We start from the raw sequence: 27,739 nt of genomic DNA, 5'->3' as shown, positions 1-27,739 counted from the left end.
ATGAGTTCATTGGCAGAGTTCAAAAAGAGGCATGATTTATTATGTTGCATACATAGTACGAGAAAAAAAATTTTTTTAATCCTTGGAACTGAATTACACAAGCAGTGAACCCTAAGTTAAACCATCAGTTGTAACAAATGTTGCATACCAATTCAAAGTATTAATAATAGGGAGGTATATGGGAATCCTATATTTTATGTATGATTGTTCTGTAAATCCACAACTTCTCTAACAAGGGAAAAAAAGAGGCCTTCAGAAATAGAAGTAACATTCAGCCTTTTAGGAACATCAAATCATGAAAACGTTTCCTACTTAAATTTCAGTAACAAAAGTCAAAAAGATTAATATGGTTAAATTTCATTTAAAAACCTCAAGAGTAATATTTCGCTCTTTTTGATTTATATGTTTTTTTCAATCATATGATTAGAATTGGTGACACTTCATCCAGAATATTGTATGGCAATGCCTTTGGTTTTGGCACCTACAACAAAGTCGGGGAACTGATTAGAGAGAGGTCTTCTCCCAGGAGCAGTACAGCTCTCTCAATGGCCAAGTCCTCAAGCAGTGCCACTGATGACTGTACAGTTGCTTGAGGGTTTTTTTTTTTTATTTTTAAAGAAGTTTTAGATTACATAAATGTTATATAAAAAATATAAGGGACCTACATGCCCCACTCCCTCCCCCTCCCACACTTTCCCACCTTAACAACATCCTTCATTAGTGTGGTACATTTGTTACAATTGATGAACACGTATTGAAGCATTGCTACTAACCATGGACTATAGTTTACATTATAGTTCACATTTTGCCCCACACAATTTTGTAAGTTATGACAAAAATATACCATGTCTGTATATGTCACTGCACTGTCATGCAGGACAACTCCAATGTTCCAAAAAAGCCCCCATATTACACCTATTTTTCCCTCTCCCATCCCTCAGAACCTCCGGTGGTCACTGCCTTTCCATCAATTATAAGAGTTCTTCCATTGCCAGAATAATGATAAGTCTATAGTAGAGCAATAAGAGTCCATTGTTCATTCCCCAATCTTGAGGATTTTGATGGTAATGGGCTGACATACTGGGCCCTCTTCAACTCCTTGTCACAACTATTTTTAAGTTACCCTTTCAATCTAGGAATGTGTGCGTTTCCACCAGCTTAAACCTTTCTTGAGAGAAATTCCTTTTGGAGATCTATTTCTGGGGACACAATGTGATATTACTTTTGCCTGTCATAAATTGGCCTCCACACTATAAGCTTAAAACTTCCCATCTCCCATTAAGCAGGTCATTAGTGATGCACTAAGTTTTCTTTCTGAATCCAAAGTAAAATATGTAGCCTGTTTGCTGCTGGTTTGAAAACACACATAGTTTTGCATTCATGTACATAAGTCTTTTCATTGTGAATAGGACCCAGAGTGATTAAACAAGCACTCTTAATATGTTAATTTATAATTTTAATTACAACAATCTTGTATATATAGTCATTAGTGAATACTAATATAAATATTTTTCTACCTTTTTATTCATAATGCATAAACCAATCATCCAGTTCCTTCTCTGAGGTTGCCTGTTTTCGTTTCATAATACAATCTTTGTTCTTAGTTATGAATGCATTTTGCTCATTCCTGTCTTGAATAATCCCTCATTAAGCCAGTCACTTTCTGCTCCATGCTAAAAAGGAAAAATTATCATGCAAATGTGGCATGCCATATTAAAAAGCACATTACCAAACACTTTTGTTGCTGTCCTTCAATTAGTTTCCCTTCTTTGAATTTAATTCCATTTGTTGTTAAACTACTGACTTGATGTATGGACCCATGAATCTGAGACTGCTGCCAAGAATGTGGGGGGAAAAAAATCAAAGACTCTTCGGAGAGCTGCAGAGGCGAGCTGAAATGAATTTGCTTCACCTTTGACAAGAGCACTTGAACAGCACTGGAATCCTCTGATGATTCAACTTGGCTAATTATCCAATTATTTATTTCAAGAATAAAGGCACTGTTTTACAATTAGAGAAATGTAAAGCAATCTGAGAAATTTGGTAATGACAGATGACTTAAGTAACTTCTAAGATAAACAGTATCTGTGCAAACTTGCCTCACCAAGTATTTTCAGGCAACCGTTCTTGGGTCTCAGCATCAGTGAAATCCTGAATACACGGAAGGATTTTTGTTTGTTTGTTTGTTTTGCTCTTCCAACACAAATTATTTTACACTTTTAACCAACATGTCAAATTTCCATGGTTCTTAAAGCAATACTTAAGTTGTATTTCTCTTGATTAAAAGCTTTTGGTTCAAAGCAATACTTTTTAATTGCCTAATGATATAAGTCAGTTCTTAGGAAAGAACTGCACATTTAGGAGTTCATTTGCAATATAACTGAAAAATTCATTGCATGGCAGTAAAACAATTTACTGTTAATTACAAGGAGAAGAATTTGCTGTAGCATGCTCACAGATTGCCATGAATCATGCAGCACTCCTAGAGATTTATAACAGATGTGTAAGTGGGATGAATTAGCAGGGTTTAATAACAGAGACACAAATCATGCAGACTTCAAGGAGCTTTAATTGATATACTAGAATGTGACGGGCATGAATCACTCAGCCATTCAACAGCACTGTAACATATGGTCAGCTCAATATGCTGCATCTTAAATCGGTTGGTGAGTCGTTGGTTGTCCCATATGGTGGGAGCAATATATTTTTCATGATTTAAAAAAAATACATCCATTTTTTAAAGAAATATGATTGCAAAGCATGTTTGTTATTGAACAGTCACCTAGATGCCAAACTGTTATTTTTTTATGATTTTTTAAAACATGGCAGCTTCCCAAAATAAATAATGGATCCTACTTGTGATACCAGATCACTGGAGGCCTTAGAAGAACCAAATTGGTGCTTGTTGGTGCATTTCATGCCACAGAAAATCCTATAGAAAAGCACGGTTGATGATAGCTGTGGTTGTCAGGGAAATCCTTCAGACTTGGGCAAAGAAAGTGAAATGAAATAAATGATGTCAATTTGAAGAGAAATTTAGGAATATCCAAATTTGCAAAAAGAAAGCAGGTTGAAGGGACACTCTTAGTTAACAGAGTAAGAAAGTGGCTATGGTAATATAATACCATGACAACTAATGTAACAATTGGATGAAACATTTTATGCTAAGCTCTCAAATGTTCTATTCAAGAACATTCTAAAGGAAACACTGCAAACCATTGCATGGATGTTAGCAACAATTCCATGTGATTCTTTAAGGATGATTTCAGTGTGTAGAAATGGGTATCCTGGCAAAGACCACTAACTGGTAGCATGCAAACATGTTTTTATTGGGCCTGGGACCTGGCAGCTTTCAGAAAAGCTTTTGCAGCATTGGTAAATCTGACAGACTTGAAAAAGGAATATTGCAGTTTTAAAACTGTGGCTGCCAGAATTTAATGTCAACAATTAAAATTTATTTTGATCCTTACCTAGTGTTTATTCCTGTCTGTATACACAACAGACCTTACTAATACCGAGATGCACTATTAGACGGAATTACCATCTGTTCAGAGTGAAATGCTGGCATCTGTCTTAGAGTCTAAAACTAAAATGATATTATTTCTAACAAAACAAAATTAACTGCTTTTTACTCACCAACTTTAATTTTGAGTGTGTGGAGGCCCCCAAGAAAAAGGCTAATTTGTGAAATACATAATAACCTCTGACTCTAAGTCTGCATTTAGATAACATGACTTTAGTGGAAGCTCTAGTGAACCTTTTTGGTGTGCAGAAATGGCATACAGAAATCACACTTTTAAAAACATGGCTTTAGCTTTATAGGTATTAAATATGCATCATATAGGAAGGCCTTAAAACAAAACAATTGCAATACGTATATTGACTGAATCAGAGAGGCTATGGTATGCAAAATATTTGGGCAAATGTACCCACAGTAAGAGCAAGGAAGGAAAGAAATTAAATAGGCAAAAATCTATCCCAACAAAGTTGCTTTAGGTCTCACGGTGACACCTTTAGGAAAGTGTAAACCTGCTATGTTAGACTGTTTTAAGTTTTCCCCACCCTGACATATATATAAAAGTTTTATATATTATGGCCTCCTCCTTTTGTTAAACCTAAGTATCCTATTAAAAAGGTCTCTAGTTTTTTGAAGTTGGAGAATTTGGAGTATCAAGGACGTTGGTAGTTTCCATGCTGGTGTTAGATCAGGATGCTACTTTCTGAGAAGCCGGACTTCAATTCTATATATCACGAAATAATAAATTGTGTCACACCAGCATTTAATGCATGTACACAGTGCATTAACTGTAACTGTAGTACATTTATTTGTGCTGGAGGAGACTTGAAAATGATTAAAAAATCAATACTTTGCTGTCAGAGAAGCAAGTGTTACGATGCATTTAAGTAGTTAATTGCATAAGCCCCATAAAAGCTTCAAGTTTGGGTAGCAAGGATGCCATAATTACAGTCCAAGCAACTGCCTTTTATTAATGGTGGACTTTAGGGAATGGTGGTCGCTGTCATCATTGCTGCTGTATGTGAAGTTCAGAAATAATGGATCCTCTTCTTGCTTCACATGTAGCATGCTAGTCATATGCAAATTATTTACGACCACGAGAATGATTGCTGCTTAAGGTGATGCTTGTTCCCCAAGGAAGTGATTCCTCTTTAAGTTCTCTAAAAGCTGTGCTTTCTGACCTTTCTTATTGCACAGAACACGTTGGGGAAAATCATAATACTTGTATGCCATACTGAGTGAAGAGACAAAGTGGATCAGATCTGGACAGGTTTAAGCCACAGCGGGGCTGGCTGACCTCACAGAGAGGGAAAGGATCCATCCGATACCACTTCCTGGTTCACAAATGGAGATGCACTGCTTTCAGATGTTCCATCGTGGAATTTTAAATCTGGAGGAAATCTTAGAAATAATCAAGTCTATCATGTTCTTTAAAAAAAAGAGGTATCTACTTGAGGAACAGAACAAATAATGGATTAGTCAGTGTTCCATAATAAAGGGCTTAAAGAATCAGTCAGTTGGGAAGCCGACTTGGCCCAGTGGTTAGGGCATCCGCCTACCACATGGGAGGTCCACGGTTCAAACCCCGGGCCTCCTTGACCCGTGTGCAGCTGGCCCATGCGCAGTGCTGATGCGCGCAAGGAGTGCCCTGCCGGGCAGGGGTGTCCCCGTGTAGGGGAGCCCCACACGCAAGGAGTGCGCCCCTTAAGGAGAGCTGCCCAGCACGAAAGAAAGTGCAGCCTGCCCAGGAATGGCGCCGCCCACACGGAGAGCTGACACAACAAGATGACGCAACAAAAAGAAACACAGATTCCCATGCCGCTGACAACAACAGAAGCAGACAAAGAAGAAGATGCAGCAAATAGACACAGAGAACAGACAACCAGGGTGGGGGGAAGGGGAGAGAAATAAATTTTTAAAATCTTTAAAAAAAAAATCACTCAGGAACCAGATCAGTTCTAATATACAGGTCCTCTCCTGAAGGGGACTACTAAACCCAGATAGAAGTGGGAAAATACATTGTGTTCTTTTTCCCACAGAGATTAGATAGCCACCAAGGCCACACTGAGTGGTCTCTGAGAGCTTGTGGGGCAGAATCCTCTCCTCTTCTGGGGAGTGATGTCGAGCAGCTGCTGCAGTGCAGTGCCACATGAGAAACCATGGCTCCCTGTGCTGGGACTTCCTGTTGGTGCCCTTTGGCAGGTGTTTTGGCCCAGCAGTGTTCGGCATTTTGTATTTCTTGTGACAGTTTGCATCTCTGAGAAGCAGTCAAAATAATTTCCTATCGACAAGTTACCTAAGGATGTCTTATGTCGTGCAGCTCCCCACGTGCCCTTCGAACACGGAAAGGCTGTTTATTCCTGGATTTCTGTTTTCATAATAGAAAGTCGATGATGTTTAAGATATTGACACAGCCATGCAGCCTTCAAAAATAACAAACTCTTCTTTGAAGACAAATGAAGAGATTCTGATTTTAAAGACCTGTGCATCAGCAAGAGCTTCTCTCAGTCCCAGTTCTTATTCTATGAGGCTCAGACTCCACAGTACATAAATTTTGCAATTGTAAATTTATTCATTGTTATGTGCTATTAATCAGATTATAAAGTAATAAATGCTGTATCAGGGAGAATGCATATTATCTGAGGATTGTTTTTTAAAAGAAAACTTATGAATAGAAGAGAGGGACTAGAAATTGGATTACGGTCCTTTGCAACATGTAATATTATTCTAAATGAAAATAGACTTTGGATGTTGTTATTCCCTGAAATGATGGATATTAAAGAGCCATTCTATATTTTGTATTTATAAGCATAGTTTATCAGTAAATACAGATAGATTTTGAACTAACTATCTTTTAATTGTGTGTTACTTGAAAGATGTACTATTGGTCAATAATAATAGTGATTTTATTGTATAGAAATCTGTTTTGTAAAACAGTCAATTATGTATCTTGTTTGTAAAAGCCGCTATGGTCATAGTATTCCACTAGCATATTATCCTCATTTTGTAGATGGGAGAGCTGAGGCAGATATAAGTTAAATGACTTTTCTAAAATCATGCAGAGTTGGAAATTAAAAAATGAAATATAACCTCTAAAAGTCTGGATAGTCCTTTCTAATTATTCTATCTTGTCTCTAATTTATTCTTTCTTTTTTACAATAATTTTTAAAGATCGTATTTATTTATACTTATAATCCCTTCTCTTCAATTGTGTGACAATCCTTCTGTATCTCAGTGATTCTGTATGTGCGTGTTCAGGAGTATCTATGATTGTCCTCCTCATCATTCTACTTGTGTATAGTTTAATTGATTGACAATGTCACTTAATATCCCCTCTGGTCTTAAAGGAGCACTGAAGAGAATGACTCAGTAGGGTACTCACCCTTTCAAACAGGCTGGGTTGACTCCTCCACATGAAACTGTACAACACACCAGCTGGAAGGTTTTCTGTTTTTTGTTTTTTCTTTCAAGCAAGAGAAGAAAAAATATACTTCGTTTGACTCATTCTCTTGAATTGCCTTCCTAAGAATAGCCTAATTGCTTGGTGAAATAATTCTCCAATGAATCTAACAGAAGTATTCCACTACTCATTAGAGTTAAACAACTATCAACACTAATTTTAGTGGACTCTCAATCTTAAATGCCCTTATTGGTTATTATCATTTTGCCAAATTAAAAAAAAAAGTGTGTTCCCACTTTTAGGAGTATACATTTTTAAAAACCCAAAAACTACATTCCTTTTGTTTTGTTTCACTCTGATTTTTCTGATTTTATATTCCTGATTAAGAAATCTTGAATTATGCTATCAACGAGGAGAGGATTCTGCATGCTAAGGTGGTACAAAGTTTCACCGTTCTCTCCATTTAGCTGGGTGGGTGACGTAAAGTAGAATGTACGAAAATGCTGCATCTTGATGAAGAGGTTGTTTTTAAACAACAGTGTAATTCTTCAGTTATTAAGAAGTAAAAGAGACTTATTCACACTTCCTCTAAATATTTCATTAACATGGAAACCCTACTCTCACACCTAGTACACATGATCTGTGATTCCCTATCTAGATCCTTGCCTGTCAATATGGTAGCCATAAAATATACATGCCTATTTAAATTTATATTAAAATTAAATAAAATGAAAACTTCTGCTCTTCAGTCTCACTAGCCAAATTTCAAGGTGTCACTAGCCCTATGTGGCTAGTAGCTGCTGTATTCGACATTATGGTTATAGAACTATCCCATCATTGTAGAAACTTGTATTGATATTGCTAGCTAGGTAGTATTTTCAAAGTAAAAGTCCAGGTCCCTGTACTCCAGAACACTGGAGAATCTTAAGTGGAAGACATAAAACGTAACAGGAGAGCTCAAAATTCCTCTTTTGTGTTTTAAGGCAGCAAATTTTTGAATTGGTCCTCCACTGCTTTCCTGAGTCCAGGGCTAAGTAACCTTTGATAGATCTCCTTCCTCAGTTAAGCTCACAGCTAAGAACGACCTGCTGAAATTTTTATTGAAAGTCTGGGATTCCAAGCTTTGTAGAGATGCTCAGTGGGAGAAGAAATTTCTGGATGGGTTAGCCTTTCATTTTGTTTTGGATTACTTTGTGGAAGGATCAAAGCTTGCAGCATGAAATTTTGAGAAACCACCCATTTAGCTAATTTTTGGCAAGGAATACTAGGAGAACTCATGCATATAATTTACAAATCCATATGTATATAAAAATAAAAATATCACATGGATTACAGTGGCAGCAGAGAAACTAGAATTGTTAATTATCTTTATAAGTTAATGAACTTTTTGCTTTAACTGAAAGTTAAAATAGAATAGCAAGTAATAGTTTTTCTTTGGATAGCTGGCTAAGGTTTCTAGATATTAACAAATAGGTATTGCTTAAGCTGTTTGAAGTTTAATTTACTTTCACATTCTAAGGGTATCAATTCTTCTGTTTACATCATTTTAGGTTAAGTTTATTGAAATAGACAATGACTTTGAATACATTTTAGGCTGAGCCTACACAAGAGTATGTTAAAAGTCACAACTTTCAGGGGCCCTTAGTAAATAGGGATTGGCGACTATGACATCTGTCCCTTTCTTCACTCTCCCATTTCAAATCTATCATGTACTTAGAGTGAGTGTAAAGCCAGTCCATAAACTTAATTATTAACAAAACAACATTATTTTCAATAATGTGGAAAATAATTACTCTGATCCCACTTACAACAGGGAGTTAGGAAAAACTTAATCTCTGTCGTTTCTGGCGTTTCCCACTTCCAAAGAATTGCCAGTGTGCCAGGACTCAAGCAGTCCCCGTTCCAAGGTGTGCATGGGCACTGGGCACTCACTGCCCAAGGCTCACCTTGCGGCTAGCTGGGTGGTGTCTTCAGGTCACTCTGCTACTTCAGGCTTCAGCGTGGCCCGGAGGGCAAGGCGCAGGCCCGGGACCTGGGCTCCGCCAGGTGGGACCCGGGCTCCGCCAGGTGGGACCCGGGCTCCACCAGGTGGGACCCGGGCTCCGCCAGGTGGCTCCCGTCTGCCTCTGCCGTGGCGGTCTCTCCAGGCGGCTTGGGCTCGGAATGCCTCCAGCCCTGTGCGGGAGGACCCCTGGACCCCGGGGTTGTGTCTGTGTGTCCGTGCATCCGTGCGTCTGTGTGTCTGCTTCGCGGGCTCCGGCTGTGTTCCGTTGGTCTGCAGAGGGCACCGCCCCGGCTACCTTCCCGCTGCCCAAGGGGCCACGGGGCGTGGGTGGTGTTAGGGTGCCGCTTGTCCCCTGAGCTCGGGGGGACACGGCAAGTGTGCGATGGGGCGCAGCTGCGTAGGGGACGGGTGTTCCCGGGCCCATCGGCTGGTGCCAGGGCAGGCCCAGTGGGCACGGTGGGAGGGCAGGTGCCGCAGGTAGGGCCCTCCGGACGCCGAGGGGTCTAGCGGGTGTGGGGTCTTTGCCCCAGGCACAGTCGTGGTGGGCCCCTGCCCGCCCCAGCCAGGTCTGGTTGGTGCGGTGTTCTGGCATCAGAGTGGTTTTAGTTTATTTGTTGCTTTCATTTAAATCAGTTACTAAACTTTATAAATCAAGTAATGCCCTCTAAGCCTGATTATGGCATTTTTTTTTAACAAATGGAAGATTTGGCCACCTCGGGGTTGTCATTTTTGCGTCACCCATTGGCTGGAGCTAATTAGTGACAGGTCAAACCCCCCCCCCCATTCTTTTTGGGCCCCACAGTCCTGGTGGTCTCCTTGGCTAGCCTATTTCAGTCATTTCAGTTACCTGATTAGTGCCAATCATTGGCTGCTGGTTTCCCCTGGGGATCCTGCGGCTCTCATTCAGCCAAAGGGATGTGTCCCTAGAGAGAGGCATCCGGGAGCCATGAGACCAATAGACAAGCTGCTGGGCCTTAGGAAGCTACTTGGTCAGGGGAATCTGGGTGGTGCAGCAACGCATGCTGCTATGTTATGTAGAGTCTGTTATTTAGCCAGCAAGAATACTCAAATTATTTGTGCAAAAAAATTATCCTTTGGGAAACGGACTTTGGCCCAGTGGTTAGGGCGTCCGTCTACCACATGGGAGGTCCGCGGTTCAAACCCCAGGCCTCCTTGACCCGTGTGGAGCTGGCCATGCGCAGCGCTGATGCGCGCAAGGAGTGCCGTGCCACGCAAGGGTGTCCCCCGCTTGGGGAAGCCCCACGCGCAAGGAGTGCGCCCGTGAGGAAAGCCGCCCAGCGTGAAAGAAAGTGCAGCCTGCCCAGGAATGGCGCCGCCCACACTTCCTGTGCCGCTGATGACAACAGAAGCGGACAAAGAAACAAGACGCAGCAAATAGACACCAAGAACAGACAACCAGGGGAGGGGGGAATTAAATAAATAAATGAATCTTAAAAAAAAAAAAAAATTATCCTTTATTTGTGTAAGTTTTAAGTACTCATTAGCCATTCAGATTTGGTTCTGTCCCAAGTAAACTCTATATTGTATTTTCCATTCCGAGAACCATGTAAATACTTGAGACTACAAGCGATTTGGTTTTGGGTGTCAGGTACAGAAGTGTGACCCTCTGTGTCTAGAGATTGAAACCAAATTCTTGAATGTAATAAGTGTTTTCTGATATTTAGCACCAGCTCGACTGAGGGCTCCTCTCCTCAATGGAATTAACAGCACAACCATCCGTCTTAGCTGGCTTCCACCTGGAGAACTGAATGGACCCTCTCCTATATATCAGCTGGAAAGGAGAGAATCATCTCTACCAGGTCCCGAGGCCATGGTGATGAAAGGAATCCGTTTTATAGGAAATGGGTATTGTAAATTTCCCAGCTCCACTCTCCCAGTCAATACAGACTTTACTGGTAAGTGTGTGTGACGTTGTTTTATTTAAGAGGCAGTAAGCCCCAAGGTGTTTTCTATTATTTGGATTTCCCTTGACAATGGATTTTTTTCTCTGTCTATTTATGGAAGTAGTAACTAAGCCCTTTTATGAATTTAGCCTGATTGTGTCAATGTGTCCATCTTTTTAATACTCTGGGAAAAAAAAAGTGGGGTAAGTGTACGAAAGGATAGAAGAAAAAAAGATGTGGAAAAGCAACCTTATTAGATCAAAGTATGCACTCAAGCTGGCTGTAGGACAGTTTTATTGGAACATGTTTCTCAGAGTATCATTCACTTGCTCTGTGAACAGAAAGTATTGTGTGGACAAAAGAGTTGCGGAAATGCTGTAGACAATTGGAGATTCTCAGCACACACATCAGATTATTGAAGACTCAGAAGAATTGTAACAGAAACTCTATTTAACTTTGTTTAGCTAGGCATTTCTAACATTTATTTAGTTTAACTTCGTTTTTAGTAACAACTAATAACACCCTGTGTTCTATGGAAAGCATTATAAGAAAATCTAATTTTAAGGAAAACATCCTTTTTTTGTAAGCTAGGACTAGGGTGAGGCAAATCAGGCACTTGCCTATAGCACAAAATTTAAAGACACCAAAAAAACTCAATACTGTAGTATTTTCTCATCAATGCCAAAGATATACTATGTTAGCAATGGGGGAGAGACGGGGGTTTGAAAAAAACATGCCAGATGTATGCTATGGACCATAGTTAACGCTAATAGTCTAGTGATATTATCTCATAATCTGAAACAAATGTTCCACCACAGTGTGGTGTGTTGGTGAAGGGGTATTGTATGGGAATTCTATACGTGTGCATGATTGTTTTGTAAGTTCACAGCTTCTGTAATAAAAATATATTAAAACAAAATATAAAAACCTCAGTAATCAAAGTAAATAATATTTGAATGTATTTCAAAGATAAGAATCAATGCAAAAATCCATGATTAAAAATATCCAAAAGTTAAATAAAGACAAGACGTGACCTTGCACCTGTGTGGCTCAGCCTCACTCAGCTCATCCTACTCCTGGCCTTGCTTTTACGGGAACCAAAATATTCCAGAAGGCCCTTCACCTCTATGAATTGCAGTTTTTATAAGCACCATTTTGGTATAAAAGTAGGCCACTGTAACTATTCATAAAATGCGGCGGCTTGCTCGGTCGGTAGAGGTGGGGTCTGGCTGCGGACGAGGGGTCGGTCCAGCTCTGGACGAGGGGTCGGTCCCGCTTGGGACGAGGGGTCGGTCCCACTTGGGACGAGGGGTCGGTCCGGCAGCAGACGAGGGATCGGTCTCACAAGGGGTTGCGCGGTTCGGCTGACGGGGTCGCCCGGCGAAGCCGGCGACAAAGGGGTCGCCCGGAGAAGCAGGCGACGAACTGGGGACAAGGGAGGCCAGGCCCTTGTCGGGGGCTCTCAGGACTGGAGGGCGCACAGCAGAAGAACTACCGCGGAGACAAGCTAAACACGCAAGTCCACTTTACGGAGGGAGAGGCGACAGTTTTATAGGGGCTGGGGAAGGCTGATTGGTCGAAGCCACGCCCTGTTCTGATTGGTTGCCGGCGAAAGGTCAGTGGGCGGTGCTGGACGGGGGAGGGGTGGTGGTTAGGGATTGGCTGTCGCTGTTGCTGGGGGAAGGGGCAGGGTTTAGGGATTGGTGGCTGCTGTTGCTGGGGTGGAGGGCAGACTTGAGTTTCCCGCCCACGCCTGGTTGTTGCTGCTGTCGGGGGAGGGGAAAAGGGCAGACTGGAATTTTCCGCCCTGCGCCTGCGCAGGAAGAAAGAAGAAGAAGGGCGCCGCCCCACAGGCATCGTGTGGCGCCATCCGGGAGGAGGGGCGGCCGCGGAAGCATGGCTGCCGAGAAGGGGAGACCCGAGGGCACTCTGCGCCCATGCTGAGCTCCCTTCAGGGGTGGCGGTGAGTCTGACCAGCCACCCTATTATGGGGGCAGCGGCTTGGCCTGCCGCGGCCGCTCCCCGCTAGGCCAGCAAACCACACTTCAGCCCGAGGGGTGACCGCAATAAAACATACTTCACCTTTCCAATTTTTGTCAATTTACACAGTGTAAGACATATATTATTCTGCAAACACATGGATATTAATTGAATCCATGAGAAAGTCATTTTGGAACAAATTGCTGGTCCTTAAAATATTGCATATGTTGAGGATGGTGAGATGGAATTTGAGCTGGAAAATGCACTTCAAATATCAACGTTTTATTTTTACCTTAACTCATAACTAGTTTGCTGCTAGGTGAGGCTGGCTGTTGATGCCCATTTATAATGAATCATGATTATGTTCTAACTGAGATGTATTTAGATTAATGCATGCTTAATTACTCACCCCGTATATCAAAACCTTCCCTGGGTATTGGAAAATTCAGTCGCTTTTCTCCCCTAAAATGCACAAAACCTGCTTACTGTTCTTAAATGACATAAAAAAGGCAGGCACTGAAAAAAAAAAGATTGTATGTATGAAAAATAAGAGATTTTTCCCAGATGGAAAGAGAAACACCTCCCTGGTCCATCATTTGGCTTGCGATGTGTTTCTTTGAGGAAACAAGATCAGTTACCTTTCAGCTGGGCTTAGCTGCTGTAAGGATGTCAGCTTGGATTTGCTGGCTAGCCAGCAGACAGAGTCTTGATGGGATCACCTACTGTTGTTGTAGTGAAAGATAGAGTGGCCCGTCCACCGCTAATAAATTTAGTTTTCCTCGCTGTCTCCCTTGCCGGCCTTATACTCTGAGGTGCAAGGGCTAGGGGCAGATGTAGTATCTGGGAAGTTTTCCAAATTCCTCTTTAAAAAAGTTATGCCATAAACACCAGCCTCACTGAGCAGAATCCTTCTGTCTATAACAAAGCCTCCAGCTGCACAGAAAATGTGCTTGGAGTACATATCATTTGAAGGACAAGGCAGGGAGAGCGCAATTTTGGCCTGAACTACTCCCTTGAGCCTTGGCGATTCCTGGGAATAAGGAGTTCTTTTTGCATTCAGGCACATCCTCAGGCATTGCCAGTTTCTTGTCTTGGTAGCTTTGCCTTGTTTTTAAGGTTCTCTTTAGCTTTTAAAGTAACCAGGTCTACAACAAGTTATTGGTTTAATCCTTTGACCAAATTGCCATGTTTTGATTAAATAATTTTATTAAGCGGTAAAATGATTTAAATACATTTATCCAATTAATGAATTATGATAAGTTTACAAAACCAGGTAATCGCTTTCCTTAAACTTGTATCTTTTTAGAGTAGAGGTAAGTGTATAACTAGCATCTTACATATGCTTTTCTTATAAGCTAGTTCACTCAATTCCGCTACAATCCTTAAGGGAGGTATTTTTCGCCTAGTAGTACAGGAGGGACGGAGGCTCCAGTTAGTGGCATACCCAAGGGCCACAGCTACTGGACTTCAGGAATGGATTGCAAATTGGGGACTTCTGGTGCCCTCTCACATGGTGGGAAGAGACATCTGTGGGCATTTCATTGGGAGTTATGGGATGGCACGAATATATAAATAATAAATAGGGGCAGGAGGTGAAATAATTATCACCCCAATATTCCCTACCCATCTTTTTGGGTTTGTCTTTTAGTTGTTAGCCTTCCAGGTAGCAAAAAGTAAGTAGTCTTGCCCTTATTTCCTTATTTGTAAATAAGAGAGCTGAATACTCGGTCAAAGAGAATTGGTTTCTTTCCAAAGCAATTAATTCCAAAGTGTTATTAGGAGCTAAGTGTTTAAGATCTGAGGAACTTACGTTAGGTGGGCTAAAGTGCTCTGTGTCAAACACTGCTTTCAGTTCACATTCCTTGATGTTTTAAGCAGCTTTTGTATTCTGAGACAAATTTAATGAGCAAATCCCAGAAAGCTCTAATATGATGAATTATATTTTAAAAGCAAATAATAAGGGAAACTAGTATGTCCTTTAATTTGAATTATTCCTCTTCAAAATGTCAAACACTAAAATATAATTCCTAAAATATGAGTGGAGATAACCGATTAATACTCAAACAAATATAAGGTAATGTGTGTTATTCCATGTTTTATATATGAGAAATAAGTCAGATTTCACCCATCAATGACAGAACTTGGAAATAAATTCATAACATGTTCCATGGCCATGGGACATGTTGAAAGACCCAGTTAAAAATATTTCATTGCCAGAGTGAAAAAAAGAAGTCTCTTCTACAAAAATATTATATTCCCATAGTAAAAGAAAAAAGAAGTCTTCTACAAATCACCCCTTTTCCATATTGCTTTAAATATTTTTATAATATGAAATATAGTGAGAACAATACAAACATACAAATATATATCCTAATAACATGTTAATATTGTAAATTATTAATCTTAATGTTGTAAATGAGCTCTGTCAACATCTACCTTGAGAAGTAAACTAGCTGAAGATTACTTTAGCACATGTTTTTACTCCATTTTCCTTTCTGATACAAATGTTCTTTCAAAAATTAAATCTGCATCATCGTATAACATCAAGATAGTGTATTAATTCCCCACTTCTCTATGATCAAGACTGAGGCTTTTGGAAGTCAACTAACTGATAAATTTCAAATTCAGGCCCTTTTTTTTAGTTACACTAAAAGTAATTAGGCAAAATTCTTGGAGTCTCTGTGCCTGTATTTCCTTTTCTTTAAACTTGGTGTGCTAATACAACTTATAATATTGGTATCTAACAAGTGGGTGAGGATTAAAGAAGATAATGAATTTTGCGTAGTACCTGCTATATAGATTATTCCATGCTCATTAAATTTAGCTATTAGCTATTATTCATTCAATAAGTAGTTATTGAATGCCTACTATGTGACAGATGCTTTCTAGGTAAGTCTTCTGCAATTTATAAAAATGACATTTTATTAATTCATATGTTGTTACACATAAAAGCTACAGTTCCCTAAGTATTATCTCTGGGATGTGAATAAGATCTGATATCCTATATTAAAACATGATACCTAATTTTGTAAGGGAAAATAGAGAAATCAGTCTACCTAGGGTTGAGACACTGGACAAAGTACATTTCTGTGGATCTAATCTTGATAATCTATTAAATTGAGAGTTGTACTAGATGATCAGTTTTTCAAATTTCTGGATTTGTGAATGCAGAGTATTTAAATGGTCCCCACAGTTCTAAAAACAACCTAGATTTGTAAATAAATGGTTCGTCTGTGATTCTTTCAGATATTATGTTCAAAATTTCAGACTAATATAAATTTTCTTCTTTCCTCTAATAACTGACGATCTTCATGACAGAGAGAATTACTCAATCCCCATTTCTTGCATTCTGTTGGAGGGTATAAAGAAGTAGCAAAGTCAGCATAGTTTCATTTTCTCATAACTGGACAATCATGTAAACAACTTGCTGAAATCCTCCCTGGTTTCATGGAGTTAGCAGCACGTACTCCGTCCAAAACAGGACTAGCAAATAGCGCATCCTCTCTCTTATCTACTGCACAGGATGTAACTGTGTCTTTGGTGAAGAAAATAAAGCTTTTTTTTTTTTCAGGAAAGCAGAATAAATCTATTTGATTTACACAAAAATTTAGTCCTTTCTATGTAACGTGACTGGTCCAAACAGAACCTGGTAAAAACAGCCATTGAAATGCTGCTCAGATTGGCATTCCAAAGGTGACCCTCTCTCTCCTTGTCACATTGTTTCCCATTAGTGAAAACAGGTCTATGATCATTTGGGGGGAGACTTGACTATTGTAGCATCCAGATGCCAATCACACCAGCCTTTAAACTGCCTTTACTGGTGACCCTGCCCAGAAATAAGGCACTGCCTTTGGGGAGATCTTTGTAGCAATCCACTGGGGAGATGAGCATACGTGTGCACCTGGACGCAACTCCCTTTTATTTGTCTTCATGAGAAATGTTATTACTGATGTCGAATATCTTGCAGATGAGAGCTCTGTGCAGTTTCTTCATAATAATGCTGCTCAAGGACACTACATGATTGTCACACATGTGTGTATCATACTCTTCACCTTCCCCCAAATGGCTGAACTTTAATGCTTTAGGACACAGAAAGACAATTAATTACCACAGACGAAAAGAGAAATGCACCCCCCCCAAAAATCAATATCCCTGAAAAGCATAAATTCTATGTTTTTTTACTTGGTGATATTTGCTTTATTACTTTTTTACTATTTTTAATGAATTGGGAACATTTAAAAACTTCACTAAAGCAAAGCTGATTATAAGCAGCAAAGGTGCAAGCAGGGCAAACTTCTTCAGAGAGACCAATTAGTAAAAGCGTATTAATTCTGACCTTCAACACCCTTGGAATCCCAGTATTTGTTTTCCTCTGAATGGAAACAAATAATTTGGCCAGACAGTGCTTTAAAAATAAATAAATAAATAAATAAATAAATGCCCAAACCCTTTCATAGCAAATTTGAACCATACATTTTATCTTACCTTTCATTTTAGATTTCAGCCACTGTTGTTGAGAAACACTGTGTGAATCTGCTAGGTAGCCTAGAGTTTAACAAACAGGCAGTCATATAAAGGAAAATAAAAACAAGAGTAATACTTTATTTTAGTTTTTCTAAATTATTATGTATTTTATTTCTAATCTTTAAGCCTATCATTACTATTTCATTTTCCTATTAATTGAATTTGGCAATATATTAGCCTTCATTTTTGAAGAAGCTTTGGCGCACAAAGGGGTTCCACTATGACAGGGGAGGGGCATTTGTGTGGGGTGTCATTGATGGGGGATGCGTGGGTGGGAGGGACTTCACCAGGGCATGCATATAGGGCATATAGATATGTTCAGATGTTCACTGGGTATTGACATAGGGGGTAGAGTTTCACATGACAACTGAAGGAATACTTAGTTCCCATCCTGGGGAACTCTGCTGCGTTCCCCAGTGGAACAGCAACAATCCCCCAAGTGCAAGGGCAAAGACCAGTGAAGAAAAATGGTTCAATGATGGGCCCTAGATACTGTTGACTATGCTTATGAGCTTGTGAGCTTGAAATTTCAACTTGGCCTAGACCTGCAAGGTGCCTAATAGCTACCTTCTGAGACCTTCCATGTTGCTCAAATGTGGCCACTGTCTAAGCCAAACTCAGCATACAAATGCATTACCTTCCCCCCAGTGTAGGACATGACTCCTGGGGATTAGCCTCCCTGGTGCCAAGGGGGAATACTACCAAGTTCCATCTGATGATGCAACTAGAAAAAGACTTTGAATAAAAGGGGGAAATGATAAAGACAAATGAGTTTATATGGATAGCGACTTCAAAATGAGTTGGGATGTCATCAGAGGGGTCATCAAACATCTCAGCAGGATCTCAAAGACAGCCAAAGTAATAAAACCCAAGATAGTGGTGCTCCTGAGGGCTACAGAGACACTCAGGTCCTACGGTCACAGCAGATGGCCCTGGAGTTCAGTGCCTTGCAAGTGGGCCCTACTTTGGAATTTATGCTCCTGAATGTGATGGAGTTAGACTCAGATGTGACTTCTCTACAAATGCCTCTTCTGTCACTTTTACTGAACCTGTGATTGGTGCTGGGATTGTTGTATGCCCACGAAACTGGAATCTCTGGGCTGTCCATGTGCCATCTGGGCCCTGAGCCACAGCAGTTTGTTGGACTGACTTAGGTCAGCTAACAAGGAGGTGAAGATGGCCAGTCACCACACCAAGGAACTAAGACAGTCTACAACTGCAAGCAGGAGAATCCCATCCATCAGCCATGTGGGATCTAAGCCCCCTCTTGATTTAGAGGTAGAGTGGGCCTTGCCATCCCAGGGTCCTCAGAATAAATATGGATAAAATAAAATATGGATGAAAGTATACTTACTGGTATCCTACTGTAGAATTACTGTGACTCTAGCAATGAAAGAAATTGTATCACTGATGTGTAAACAATGGCCACAGGAGTTGCTGAAGGCAGGGAGAGGGTAAAAGAGGTGTGATATGAGGGCAATGTCGGGACTTGGAGTGGTCCTGAATGATATTACAGGGACAGATACAAGACATTACATACCCCGTCATAACCCTCTGAATGGCCTGGGAGAGAGTGTAAACTACAATGTACAGTATAATACATGAGGTGTAGCAGTGCTCCAAAATGTATTCATCAAATGAAATGAACGTGCCATACTAATGAAAGAAGTTGTTGATGTAGGAGGATTGGGGGATGTGGGGAGTGGGGTATATGGAAACTTCTTATATTTTAAAATGTAACATTGTGTGTGATCATTATCTTTAAAAAAAAAAAAAGATAAATTTTTTTAAATACCCCACACCAAAAAAAAAAAAAAAAAAAAGAGTAAGAACAGGAAACTTGGGGGCAAAGTGAAGGAGAACCAGGTCTCTGAGACAGTGATAAGACTCCTGGTGTCTGTTTCATTGTGACATAGAGAAGATGAGAAAGTCTGGTTGGCATCATCAGTATGGACTGAGAAGGGCAAGGTTCCAAATGTGTATCTTCCCTATGTAATACCAGTCAGATTAACCCTTGGTGATAGTGATGTCAAGAAACAAAAATTAATCCTGAATAGTTGAATAGTGGAGTAGATATAGCTCAGTGGTTGAGCTGCTTCTCATGTACGAGGTCCTGGGCTTCAATCCCTCCTGAAAAAAATGTACTTATGAATAGGGCAGCAGAATGGTTTTTTGCTGATCTTTGATCTAGAGTCCACTCCTCGTTCTTAAAATGAATACCTAATTTTATTCTGAACAATACTATTTTCTTTCTTTTGTTCTAATGCCAAGAAATGTTGATGAGTAGAGGATAGCTCTGATAAAAGAAACAGGAGAAACGAGCACAACAAAGTTCACAACAAATATACTAATGATTAATGAGTAAAATGATCTCGAAACAGCATCTAGTTTGCTCAACAGTGCCAGTAAACTAATCTGACACTGCCCAGACCCCATTATGGAGTATTTTCACTAGAGCAAACTGTTTTTGTTTACTGATAACCATCTTTGAATCAGCTTAAAATATCAGCTTTTTCAACTTCTCTTTTCTTATCATACAGGAATGTATGATAGCCTGGTATGCATACTACACATGTGATGACACACACACTCATGTCATTCTCACAAACACATATTTTTGAACATGCCCTTGGCCTTTTCTATTAAGTCTTATTTTTTCAGTGCCCTTTTCCAACATGTTGGCCATTTTGGAAGCTCTTCTCAGATTTCATTGACAAAAATGTTTCCTATCAAATAATGGATATTATGCATTATTATAACACAATAATTTTAGGTTGCTTTTCCTCTAGCTTCTGTGAGTAAAAAGAGGATCTCTGAACAGAAAAAGGATAAAAATGGTCAGAATGTTAGTGAACTTAGCACCTATGAAAGTGAATGCTTTTTGGTCTAATAAAGTGATCTGTTTTGTATATAGTCTCTCAGAAAAAAACTTAATTAAAATATTTAAACATGTATAATTATAGCTATTTCATATCATTAGGATAAATATAACACGCATAGAAGAGTACAAATTGAGATTAGTTTTATATCTATTTGGAGAGAAGGTTGCCAGAAAAATGCCACATCTTTCAAAACCAGATACTAGGGATCTGAAGAAATGCTTTATGAGATCATACACTAAGAGGTACATTTGGGCGAGGAAATCTCAAGTAATATCAATCAGCAAGCACATCTGAGGTCTGTATATTGAAGGACGCTCACGACATTTGTTTGGAGATTCACGCAGGGAAGCCCCGTTACTCACATGGCCTCCACGGAGGAGCAGTTTCAGTTTGGAAGATCTTTAACTTTATGCACAATGTCAGAAAAAGAGACATCAGGAGCAAGTAGGGAGAAGAAAGACCGTCTTAGATATTCTGATCAGCTCAGTCACCTCTGGCATTAGTAGCCTTATCGTTCCCACAAGGAAGCGTCGAGAGGAACTTCATAAGGGAAAGGCTCCGACTCTCGTGACACTTAATGGAATGAATGGTTTCACTGTCTTCCAATATAGGCAGAAAATTGAAAAAGGAAAGAAACTATTCCTCCTCAGCTTCTCCTCCTCCTAACTTTCCTCCCTGAAATCTGTTCCTTATTCTGTATTTGCCATCTGCAATGACTATTACCTGTTGTTTGAGATAGAAACCACGGTGTGTCCTTGAATGCCTCTACTCACTCCCTTTCTCATATTCCTTCAGTTATTCCTCCTCAGGCCATTCTTCCTCTGATGCTTCTCTTGGAGCTATCCACTGCTTCTACAGTCACTACCTCGTCCAGCCCTGAGTTGCGGGTCCCTCTGCCATCCTCAGCCTAGTAATATGTCTTGTCTTTCCCTTAGTTGAACCCTGCCAATCCCAGAGAGATGCCATGCATGAACTGTTCCCTGCCGCCTTTCAGCTTCATCTCTCTACCCACTTCCCTCCTGGCTTATTCTCCAGCTCTGTGAACATCTTTCAGTCTCAGCTTCTGAAACGTACCGCACTCTGGCGCCCAGGTCTGTGAACATCTCCCTACCTTTGCCTGGAACGCCCTCCCTATTTCCAAGTCCTTCTCTTTCCTTTCACCTGTCCAGTTCTGACTGTCATTAAAGTGTTAACTTGGCTGTTCCTTTCAACCTCTCAACCTCCACCTTTTTGTGTTATATCTGGATTCAGGGCCCCTCCTACATTCTAACACAGAAATGAAAATGTCCGTATTGTAGCTCTTACCCACTCTTTTGAAATTGCTTGTCCACTTATCTATTTTCCCAATTAGATTGAAATTACATCATCCTCTCCACCATTACATCATTCGTGCCTTGCCTAGCATTGGAAAACACCAGGTGTTCAAGAGAGGTTTATGGAATGAATAATTGACTGAGAGAGAAAAAGGAAAATCTGTAAGAAAGATTATTTAGCTGTAAGAATGACTTAACGGTGAACGTCACTGTGCATTAGACTACATTACCCAAGTTTGAAAGCTACCTTTTTGGTTCACTTAGGCTGATAACTCAATGTGTTTAGTTTGTCTTATCTTAAGATATAAATGCATGAGAAAGTACTTTGTGAGCTATACAGTATTAAAGACAAAAAGCAACTCTTATTGATGGTCCTCAGTTGCTGGTGAAGTTACTTATTGTCAGTTGTCCTAGCCAATGTGCCTGTTACGTCAGGAGTTCTTTTCTGCCCCACCACAGCTGTCACCTAACTGGTTGCTGGAACTAGGTGGTTGCACATCTCTTAGATATAGCACCTCCTTAGGCTTACTGACGTTAATGAATATTTTGACACTTTTACCTGTGGAAATCATTAGGACTTATTGCAATAGGTTTAAGATGACAGTCATAATAAACATATACAGTGCAATAAAAAGCACTTTTAATCTTGAGAGTGCTTTATAAACCACAGTGTTCAATGGTATGGCTGGATTAACAGCATCAAACTGATTGGATTCTATTTCAAGGGTAATGAAGGTATTGATGTCAGTATTGTGGCTCAGGATGCAACACTGGTGGTAACTGAGGGCAGGTCCTAGAGTTGGACTCCTGGAGTTTGACATATGGCTCCCCAGCATGCTTAGGGAACAACATTGTACAAGTCACTTCTGCTGACTGCGGGTCAGTTTCTTCATATGTAAAGTGGATTATTGTGAGGGTTCAATGCAAATCACTGTAAAGGATTAGCACACAGTATCTTAGTTACCACTAGTATAAATGTATTTATGACCAGCATTCTTTAATTCAGGACTTTTAGTCATGTTCCTTTCAGTTTCATACATATATTTTATGCACCTAAACCACATAAATCTTAATGATGACCTCTCTCTACTACATATCTCTTTCACCATCCACTTTGTTTTAATCTATGAATGCATGACCTTTGTGTTTTTTTAGTTGCTTTTCTTCTTTCTCTAGAGGCTTAGTCATTTCTGCACTTCTAGTGGCTGACTTTAAATTTTCATATGCACCCATAAACCTAACTGTATTTATTCCATTTTCTTCTAAACAACAATAACAAAAAACTCTCTCAGTGCTCCCATTTTCTCACTTGCCAATCATCCCTCAATCTGCTATTGTCTGGATTTCCTCTCCCACTTCTTTCTTATAAGTGCTCCCTTCAAGATTATCAATATTTCAAAACAATGGACTTTCCTTAATTCACGTCTTCTGTGTCCCTAAACAATATTTGTTACATTCTGCTCCTTTTAAAAGCGTGAGAAGCTATTTCTCACCAGATTTCCCCTTCTATTTTCTATAAACTCTTTCTCAAGAGTTTTTGTTCTGCTAACTTCCATCCTTAAATAGAAGAACTCAATCATCCATTCAGTCAATATACAGATATTTCTGTTTCATTCCATTTGCTAGATAGTGAGGTTATGGAATGATTATTCAGTAAAATAGACACAGACCCTAACTTTAGGTAGCTTAGTGTCTGCAGTGAAGACATGCATAAGCAAATAATTAAATAATTACAAAAACTGCATGTACCAAACATATAATTAAATGGTTACATGTGATTTCTGTCTCCAGCTATGAGACTTATAGCAAAAACTCTCCTGCTAAGAGAAGCAATGGAAGCTGGATGTGTCATTTTTTTTTTAATATAGTTGTTTAAAGACATTAATGGGTAGCTAATGCTACCACAACTTGAGAAATCAAGATCCCAGAAATAAAGAAAAACATTAAGGTGAGGTTTTTATTAATCTTTGCTTGTTCATTCTATTTTATTTGCTAATTCTTAAGCTGTAGACTTGAAAGAAAAAAGCGTGATTTGAATTTGCTGCAGTCCCTGGAAAGGGTAGACTCTCATGGGCATTCAGAACTACTAAAGCATTATTCAAGAAAAAAGACTTGAAGGACTGAGCCCCCAGAAGAAAAAAACAAAACAAAACAAATCACAAAAGTAGGTCCAATGGACTGAATAACACAGTAAACCCAGAAGTGGATGAAAATTGTGGTTAATAATATAAATTCAAGAATGTCCTGTGAACTAGAATGGATATAAACCACTATTGCAGGTGGTGGAATGTGGAGAAGCATGGGAAAAATATAAATAATTTAAACTATGGACTATAGTTAATAGCAATATTGTGAAAGTCTTGCATCAGTGCCAAAGATGTACAGTGTTAATAATAGGGGGGTATGGAAAAAACATGACAAATGTACTCAATGGACCAAAGTTAGTGGTAATAGTCTGATAATATTTTCTCATAATTTGTAACAAATGCTCCACAATGAGGTGGTATGTTGGTGAAAGGGTGTTGTTTGGGGATTCTACCCATGTACTTGTTTGTTTTGTAAATTCACAAATTCTGTAATGAAAAAAAAATATATATATATATATTTATATACATAAAGTGAGCCCAATAATCTGTAAGGAATTTCATTCAAATATTTTTTTTTATTGCTAAACTGTACATGCCTTGATTGGGGAGGCTGAGAAACTAAGCAAAACATCTTTGAAAGGATAAAGAGCCTGGAGTATATTGTTTTCAGTCTCATGGACCTTGAGAGACAAAAAATTAGAGTTCAGGGCCTACTAAAAGGAGAGGTCCTAGTTAACATGGCTTTCAGTTGAAATCCTAGTAGTAAGAGAGAACCAGATGGAAAGCGGATGTGGCTCAAGTGATAAGGCCTCTGCCTACCATATAGGAAGACCCAGGTTCAATCCCTAGGGCCTCCTGGTGAAAAAGAAGAGAAAGCATGGCTGTGTAGTGAGCCACTGCCCACGTGGTGAGCTGAGTGCACCCATGGCAAGCTGAGTGCCCAGGTGAGTGCCCGCATGGTGAGCCAGTGCCTATGCAGTAAGCCAGTGCCTGTGCAAGTGCCCATGTGGTGACCCAGCTGCCCACGTGGTGAGCCAGTCCCCACAGAAGTGAGTCACACAGCAAGATGATGATGAAACAGAAGAGAGATGAAGGGGAGAGTCAAGGTGAAGTGCAGCAGAGACCAGGAACTGAGGTGGCGCATTTGACAGGGAACCTCTCTCCACAACAGAGATCCCCAAGATCGAATCCCAGCGAATCCTAGAGGACAAAGATGACAAAAAGAGAAATAGATACAGAAGATCACACAATGAGTGGACACAGGCAGCAAAAACAGCAGGTCAAGGGAGTGGGGGGAAAGGGAGGGAAGAAAAAATAAATGTTTGAACAAAAAAAGAGTGAACCAGAAATATGTATGAATTCCCAAAGCCTGAAATTAAAGCTGTAACTCATCACAGTTCCTGATAGGCTCAAATTTATCTGCCTGCCAAAGATATTTAAATATTTTCTGAAAGAAGATAACATCAGCCATAGTCTATAATTTTCCATACACAATTTCTGGCATTCAATCCATAATTACCAAGCATGCCAAGAAATAGAACCAAATAACCAAAAGGTAAGACAAATAAAACAAGAAGTAGACCTTTAGTAATCAAGATATATTATTTATATATACATATACATATCTATACATACACACATATAGACTTTAAACATATGACATAAAGACTTTAAAACAACTATGATTTATATGGTGAGAAAAATAAATGAAAAGATGCAAAATTTCAACAGAGAACTAGAATATTTTAAAATTGAATATCTAGAACTGAAATAACAGCTGAAATTAAGAACTCAGTGAATAGAATTCCAATTGCATCCCTGATAGAGTAAGTGGTATTGGACTTATCCTAAGCAACTAGGAAAGCTGGACAAAACAAATGAAACAACTAAATGCAGCCATTGTATGATGTTATTTTTTTCTTGAGTCCTTAGCTGACTTCTATTGACAGTACTCTGAGAAACATAGCAGAGAAAATCTTAGTGGTTGGAAAGATATGTAGAGATTTAAGAGGCAGCATAGAGCTAGGGAGACAAGACTTGAAGATTGGATTCAACTAGAATAGAGGAAGCTTGTGCAGGGCCCTATGCTTCCACTTGAATCTCCGGAAAGTTTACACTTCATGCTTGTCAAAGGTAAACCCCTGACCTTTAAGAAAGCCTTAGGGAAGTAAAATATTAACCCCTTTCTTTCTTCAAATAAGTAGCTTTTGGTACTAGACCTAAGAAAGAAAAAGTCAATATTGCCAAATATGGAGCTTGAGCTTAGGGACATGTCAAGTTTAAGACATTAAACATTGATAACGTTTACATTCCATATTCCAATATTTTTCTTATATCTTAACTTCCCTTTGAGCTTTTCACCTGCATATTTGAATCCTATCCAGGATCATGTATTGCATTTAATTGGCATTATCTCTTTAGATTCTCTTTCTTTCTTTTTAAATTGTGGAAACATATATACAACATAAATCATCCCATCCAACCCTTCCAAAACATATGTTCAATGGGATTAATCACATTCACAATATTGCAGTACCCTCACCACAAACCATTACTAAAACTTTCCCTTCACCCCGAACAGAAAGCTTGCATTCATTCTTCACAAATTTCTCATTGCACTTGTATCCCATCCCTTATAACCTGCATTCCATCTTCTCTCTCTATGTCTTTGTGTATTTTCTGATTTTTGTGTGTGTGGCTATCATGGTGCTTACATGAAAAATCCTAAATCTAAAACCATCTCATTTATTTTGATACCAAATAATTTCAACAGCATATATAAACTATGTTCCTATACCCCTCTGTCCCTCCAAATTTATATTGTTCTTATCATAAATTACATATTTATACATTATGATTCCCAAACCATTGATCTATCATTACATTTTATATATTTGACTTTTAGATCCTGTAAGAAGTAAAAAATGGAGTTACAAATCAAAATTACAATAGTACTGTTATTTATGTTTACCTATGCCATTATCTTTATTGGAGATCTTTATTTCTTCATGCAATTTCAGTTAGTTGTGTAGTGTCCTTTCCTTTCAACCTTGAGCATCTTTTGTAAGGCTGGCCTTGTGGTGACAAAGTATTTTAGCTTTTGTTTTCCTGTGAAGGTCTTTATCCCTTCCTCATTTTTGAAAGACAGTTTGACCAGATACAGAATTCCTGATTGGCAAGTTTTTGTTTTCAACACTTTAAATATATTATCCTACTACCTTCTTGCCTCCATGGTTTCTGATAAGAAATCAATTTTATCTTATGAAGGTTCCTTTGTTCATGACACATTACTTCTCTCTCTCTTGGGGATTTCAGAATTCTCTATTTTTGGCATTTGAGAGTTCGATTATTATGTGCTATGGTATGGGTCTATTTAGGTTTATCCTGTTTGGAGTTCTATGAGTGTCTTGGATGTGTATATGCATGCCTTTTGTTAAATTTGGGAAGTTGTCAACCATTATTCCTTTGGATATTCTTTCTGCCCCTTTCTCATTTTCTTCTCCTTCTTGGACTCCTCCATTGTGTGTATTGGCATGCTTGATAGTATCCCACAGTTTCCTCAAAGTCTATTCATGTTTCTTCATTCTTTCTTTTTTCTGCTCCTCAGACTGGATTATTTCAGTTGTTTTATCTTCAAGTTCACTTATTCTTTCTTCTGCCAACTCCAATCAGCTGTTGAACCACTCTTGGGAATTTTTAACTTTTATTTCCATGGTCTTCAGCTCTGTTTGTTTCCTTTTCATAATTTCCATCTTTCTGTTGATATCCTGTTTGTGTTCATCTCTTGTTTTCCCTATTTCCTTTAGTCCTTTGTTCATGTTTTCCTTTAGTTCTTGGAATATATTTAGGACTATTGTTTTAAAGTCTGTCTGGAATGCCCAGATCTGATCCTTCTCTACGATGGTTTCTAATGCTTTTATCTTCTCCTTTACCTAGGTCATTATTTACCATTTCTTTGTATGTTTTGTAATCTTTTGCTGAATCTGGAAATTGATATTTTAATGTGTTATAACTGGAATTTACACTCTGTGGTATCTGTTCCTTTAGACTGTATCCAGCTAATATTATGAGATAGTTTTCCTACCATAACAGGAGTTAATAAAAATAAAGAAAAGAAGGAAAAATGA

General features: G+C 39.2%; 1 protein-coding gene across 1 annotated transcript in view; it reads left to right on the top strand.

The window, feature by feature from the left end:
* The window catches only part of USH2A (usherin), an 838,570-nt gene that overhangs the window by 276,647 nt on the left and 534,184 nt on the right, over positions 1-27,739 (top strand). Inside the window, exon 20 of the mRNA XM_058275221.2 lies at positions 10,608-10,838. Coding sequence (XP_058131204.1) covers positions 10,608-10,838 — 231 coding nt within the window. The remainder of the gene's footprint in view (positions 1-10,607; positions 10,839-27,739) is intronic.

Source organism: Dasypus novemcinctus, chromosome 13 (assembly GCF_030445035.2).
Source record: "Dasypus novemcinctus isolate mDasNov1 chromosome 13, mDasNov1.1.hap2, whole genome shotgun sequence".
In the NCBI taxonomy this organism is placed as follows: domain Eukaryota; kingdom Metazoa; phylum Chordata; class Mammalia; order Cingulata; family Dasypodidae; genus Dasypus; species Dasypus novemcinctus.
Note: the sequence above shows the minus strand (reverse complement) of the source record. Positions and strands in the feature narration are given on the sequence as shown.